This window comes from Etheostoma spectabile, chromosome 1 (assembly GCF_008692095.1).
Source record: "Etheostoma spectabile isolate EspeVRDwgs_2016 chromosome 1, UIUC_Espe_1.0, whole genome shotgun sequence".
In the NCBI taxonomy this organism is placed as follows: domain Eukaryota; kingdom Metazoa; phylum Chordata; class Actinopteri; order Perciformes; family Percidae; genus Etheostoma; species Etheostoma spectabile.
The window spans coordinates 25,141,390-25,147,389 of NC_045733.1; the positions used below are offsets into that span (position 1 = coordinate 25,141,390).

Sequence of the window (6,000 nt, forward strand, 5' to 3'; positions counted from 1 at the left end):
ACTGATTTCTGATGGAAATTGATTGAGAACAATGTAGAGATAACTCTTTCTCACCATTTTAATTTTCAAAAACAATATGCAGCACATATTACTTAAGCCAGATACTGAAGTATAGCTACGTACCTATGCATTTAACTACAAAAAAAAACAACCATACCTTAAGTACCAACTAGTTGTTAGTGCCTTCTGTCACACAGTATAATCACTGGAGCACAAAGCTACTGTCGCCTCCATAGACATACCAGACGTTTCCGAGCCACAAGATAAAACCAATTGGTCAATTCCTTGTCATATTACATCAGTATTACTTTGAAGTTTACAGCTAAAATGCCCGTGGTGCCCTTCCTTGCAGAATCCAGAGCTGCTGTTTCGTTATATAACAGCATGACAACACTTTGTCTCTCGTTGACTTGTAGGCCCCTCATTATTTTACTGCTGTAGTCCAAACTATAAAAAAATAAATAAACTGACATAAGTTGACTTTATTTAGTTGACTACTAACAGTCTAAGTGACTGGTAAATTAAGACTATGGAATAAGTTGGCGTTTTGTATTTGTGTGTGTAGAATTGCTAAACCACGGGCAGATGATTCCGGGGAATACATGTGTGTTTACACATTTGACATGGCACCGAACGCAAATGCTACAATTGAAGTAAAAGGTAAGATTAATCTGTCACATCTTACATGCATGACATCAAATACCACTTGTTAAGCTCTGGCTTTAGTTTTAGCTTTTACCATGTTATTGTGGTTTTCTACTGAGATATGGATAGATAAAGGTTTCCTAAGAAAGGTAAACACTCAAAGCTGCGTAAAGAGGGTCCTTGTTGACGAAGATGTTTGAATTCATCCAGTGCAGTGCAGATCACAGGGACCAATCCTGAGGCTGTTGTCACTCACACTTTCACTGAGACAACAGTCAAAATAGACAGGCACTGGGCGCCTGGGTAGCTCACCTACTAGAGTGGGCGCCCATATGCAGAGGCTCAGTCCTCAACGCAGCTGCTCAGGGCTTGAGTCCGACCTACAGCCATTTGCAGCATATCCTCCCTCTTTCTCTCTCTCTCCCCCTTTCCTGTCTACAGCTGTCCGGTCTATTAAAGGCTAAAATGCCCAAAACAATATCTTAAAAAAATAGAAAGACACTGCACCTGCTCACCAATACCTGCAAACACAAAGCCCACCAGGAGGCGTCCTTAAAAGCAGTTATACACTTTAGAAAACTGAATTGATCAAACGATTTAAGGTTTGTAAATCACCTTTATATTTCATAGAACTAATAATGGTTTTAGTAGAGTATGTGAACTAGGACAGTCTATGTAATAGCAGAACAACCTAACAAAGAACTACTGTGTTGGTTTCATTCAAGCTGACAGCAAAGCCATCAACTTGAATAAGGATTCTTCTCTGAGAAAGGGCAAGTGAAACCCTGTTCAAGAGAAGCTTGCCTGAGTGTAGTGCTTAAGCCAATTTGTTATGGCATGGCTATGGTGCATAGTGAGCATGCCCTGACTCTTACTCCATGGATGTCTTAAAGCGCTGCCTGATTGCATAACATGGGTGATGACCATGTGTGTTCTGCTTCCACTGGATTGTGTGATGATGGGACTCATCACCATTCAAACTGAAGTGTGCTCGCCATCACTAGACTGCCGGCCTGTGACTGTTGAAGCTTGCTATTTGTCCCCTGGAGGAAGAAGTCAGTCTTTCAACTAAACTGATGATGCATGCCCTTAATAGACATGCAATGTCGGTCTATTTTAAATTTAAAATAACAGAATGTGTTGACATTAACAAAGCATTTTCTTCAGTTCTTAAACACTCTTGTAATTATCTAGAAGTGTTTGAGATCCTTTGTGACCCAGGTAGCAAGATCGCTGTTATGCTAGCCAGCTTTGCACTGCGCTTCTGGCAGCAGTTCACTGAGATCCCTCGCCTACAGTGTCCTTGGCACACTCATCCTTGCAGGACTCAGCTCAGAGGCAACAGATGGAGGATTCTGTGATGTTGTAGGATTAAGGCTCTGAATCCCGTCCCAGCCATCTCTGTGGTTTATTGTCTGTGATACTAAGCTTCCCACAGATACATATTTGGTTCCTTATATTTCTCAAATTTAAGTAAACATTGATCACATTTCTCTATGAAATTGTTTTAACCTCCATACTAATAATATTACATTTTCCTTAAAAAAAAAAAAATTGATTGGCCAAGTTTATACAATTTTAAACAAATTCTCAAAACCAAAACATGTAGCCACTTAAACATAAAGCAACCAATGAAGGATTTGATTAAATTGCCCATTATTGTCTGATGTCATCTTAATCAGCTTTTTTTTACCTTGCTTCTGTGCTCACACAGATTAATAACCACAGTAATCATAGCCAGTAGTGTGAAATGGAGGTTTGTGCGTGTTTTAGCACTACTCTGAGGGTTGTCTCTGTGCTGTCTGTCACTGAGATAATACAGTCAGGATAAGGCACAAATGAGCTTGGCCACTCCTCTGCTCTGGGAGCACGTGTGCACCATAATTAGAGCGGGGTGATGTCACCAAAGAGCTCAGACCCCTCCTGCTTCATTATCCATACACAGCTGAAAAATGCTCACTCCGGGCCTTTCTCTTATCATGCTTAATTGCATGGAAGGAATTCTTGTAATTTTGAGGATTAGTGGAAAAGCAGGAACAGTTATCTTCCTGATGTTGTGAAGAGTTACATGGAGATTCTGTGTCTCACCTTTGGGAAAGACTATTGTCTATTGATAGATCACTTTGACTTGGCATCTGTTGCAGTGCTTAATGACATATGCCAACATTTATTAAATTCATAACCTTTCTGTTGAATTTTTGTTATCAGTTATTTAATTAATTAGGAAATATTCACACCATTTTCCTTGGGCTCAAAATTTCTTTTGTGGAATTCACTGTGGAATTATTTTAAACAAGAACATCTGGAAACTCTCATATCATACTGATCCCCCTCTTCACGGACCTCATTATGAATTGTATTGGAATGCTTTTATCTCCTCCAGGGTGATATTCCCATTGCTGGAGTTCGGGGGTAAATGTGATTTCAAAATAGCTGCACACCCATAACTATACTTTTTATAAGGCAAGCCTTTGTTCTACTAGACTGAATGTACTTTTACAACAAATAGGATTTCTTTCATTTAGCTTTCCCATACACGAAAAAGTCATACCGGATTATTTTGTCTATATTTAAAGCTTATCAGGTATCTACTACTAAAAAAAATATTTTCTTCTACTTAACACAACTTCTTTATATTAGCAAGTTATTTTGAATAAGCATTCATCAACTACTGCCCCTATGTGGTTTTGACCGCACGTCTATGTCAAAGACGAATGGGAGCTGTAGTCTAATTCCTAAAATATTATTAATGCTACAGTATGTGTTAAATTGATTGTGTTAAAAGTATATTTGCAAATACAGAAGTAGATACCCATTTACCTTAGAGTAAAATCAATATCCCCTGTGTCATGCTTTAGCTTTTCTTTTCCATTTTAGAGAATTAAAGAAAAACCTATCATAAGATTGCAGAGTCAAATGGAAAAAAAAAAATCAGTAACCTCTGTGTGAGATACTGTTAAGTACATATGAAGTAATGACATGACTTGAACTAAATGATGCAATGTGAGGCATGGCTTTTTATTTTATTTTTTTAAATCTCTAATAGCCCACTAACTATCCATTCTTCTATCAACTGCAATTGCTTGTGTTGTGACATTTCCAAAGGAAACTTTACATGCCAATTTGGTGTATAAACCCTGCCATAGAGAAAACACAACGTTTTACCATTGCCAGAGAAGCCAATCATGCTTTCTTTATTCATGCCATCTGGTCGGACTTAAAACGTTCTTTTGAATGTCTTACTTCTGCCAACTCAGCTAATGATCCATTTATTTTACTTTTCCAGCAAAACCTGATATCACTGGTCATAAGCGAAGTGAAAATAAAAACGAAGGAGAAAATGGAACGCTTTACTGCAAGTCTGTTGGTTACCCACATCCCACCTGGACATGGCGTAAAGTGGACGGAACATCCTACACGGTATTATCTCTCACACTCTCAAACACACACACACACGCACACACACAATATATATATATATTTTAGTGCTGTCAATCGATTAAAATTTTTTATCACGATTAATTGCAAATTTTAAATACTAGAATTTACTTGTAAACATAGTGTTAAAATATACAGTATGAATGCATGACAAACGAGTTTAAGAAAAAAATTTCAGTTTTATTGTCTCAACCATTAACAAATTTGTTGAAGCATCTATATGAACTGCTGAAATAAGCAGTAACTAACAACTGTTACAATGTAATGTCTGCTACAAAGTCACAAATAGCGTAGGCCTATCTGTATATTTTTTTTCTTCCATAGTAACAAATCAAATTAGTGCAACAATAAGTAGGCCTATTTTAGGAATAGACTGCCATGAAGTATGTCGAGAGAGAGAACAGTCTCTACATTCTTGGTTAAAGATCATCACTTCAAAAAGTGTGCATCTGTGCATCATGCCTCCTGTCAACCAATCATACAGGCTAGTCTTCTTTCAACCAGTTGCTCAGGCAGATTTTTAGATGATAGAGCTGACCTCTTCTTCTACAGAAGGTTGACTGCCAGTCTCTCACATGGCACTGTTGAACCAGGTGTAGCTAAGTACCTTTTTGCAATATGGGCCAGCTTATTATAAGTAGCTGCTTGTGACAACCACCACCGTAGTAGACATGTCTCCATGCTGACACAGGACTCTGCCTTGTACCTCTCTAGAGGTTTATCTGTGGACACTACCTCATCATCAGAATCTGATCCCATCTGTAGGAGGACCATCTTCTTCTTTGGTGGCTCTGGCTCCACTTTTTCTCCAGAGGCCTGTGGTGCAGATTCTCCATCCTTCAGCCTCTCACTTAGCTTTTGCCATACCTCTCTGCTATGGGCAAGCACTTAAGTCCTAGTTCTCCTTTCGCACATTGAGGTCCTTTGTAAATCTAGCCTTGAAGCACGCTATGTAGGCAGAGTCAACTTTAGAGACATCCATTGTACGCAAGAGATGATATAGTGCAGATAGCACCACAGAGCAGGATACATACTTTTCATCATCTAGGAGCTCAGTAATGTACCTACAGGGCATGCAAAACACCACACAATTGACTTAATGACTACAGTTTTCATTCAGATGGCATCAATTTAGGGCATAGGCCTTAAATTAAGTTAAAGTGACTTACAATGACTTTTGTTTATCAGTAAAGTTTAAGACAGAGAAATCACATTACCTGCTTGGCTCCAGCAACCTTTCCAACTTTGCCAGCCTATCATATTCAGCAGAGGTTTGCGTGGCTAGACTTTTGTTTCTGCTGTGCCAGCGTTGCTTTCAGTGGCTCTTTGTTGTGTTGAATCCGCCTGATCATTCCAAGAGTTGAATTCCAACGTGTCAGTACATCCTGGACGAGGGACTCCTCTATTGGTCCACGAGAGGCTTGCTAAGTCCGACAATTTTATGGCATTTGCTAAAACACTGTCAAATCCATTGTCCCGTAAAGCCACATGATCAGTCTTTGTCACATGTGCGCCACACATGGCAAATGCTTGCATGACTCCTTGCAGCGACAATCATATTGCGAGCGTTTTCTGTTCCTATAGTTGTGACCTTGCCCATTATGTCCCACTTATTTGCAACTTCAAGAAACTGGCTAGCTCATGTTTCGGCAAAATGCCTTTCTGCTTTTTTTAACACGTCCAAAGTGAATGAGTGCAGTTGCCACTTGTCATTGATTAGGTGCGCTATTTGCCAAGCCGCACGTATCACATGAAGCGTGACCATCCGCGTTGCGATAACAGGAAGAGTTTGGGGTCAAACTTAATTCAAAAAAATAATAACACATTCATCTTTTTAGATTAATGGCATTTGTTAACGTTGACAGCCCTTTTTCTATATACTATACATATATACACACACACACACACACACACACA

At 39.1% G+C, this 6,000-nt stretch overlaps 2 protein-coding genes across 5 annotated transcripts in view; one reads left to right on the forward strand and one right to left on the reverse strand.

Annotated features, from left to right (window-relative positions):
* The window catches only part of rec114 (REC114 meiotic recombination protein), a 50,053-nt gene that overhangs the window by 24,321 nt on the left and 19,732 nt on the right, over positions 1 to 6,000 (reverse strand). The window lies entirely within an intron of this gene.
* The window catches only part of nptnb (neuroplastin b), a 30,105-nt gene that overhangs the window by 18,050 nt on the left and 6,055 nt on the right, over positions 1 to 6,000 (forward strand). For all 3 annotated transcript variants that reach the window (XM_032522040.1, XM_032522030.1, XM_032522049.1), the window contains 2 exons: positions 566 to 660; positions 3,932 to 4,065. In XM_032522040.1, the coding sequence (XP_032377931.1) occupies positions 566 to 660; positions 3,932 to 4,065 (229 nt within the window). The remainder of the gene's footprint in view (positions 1 to 565; positions 661 to 3,931; positions 4,066 to 6,000) is intronic.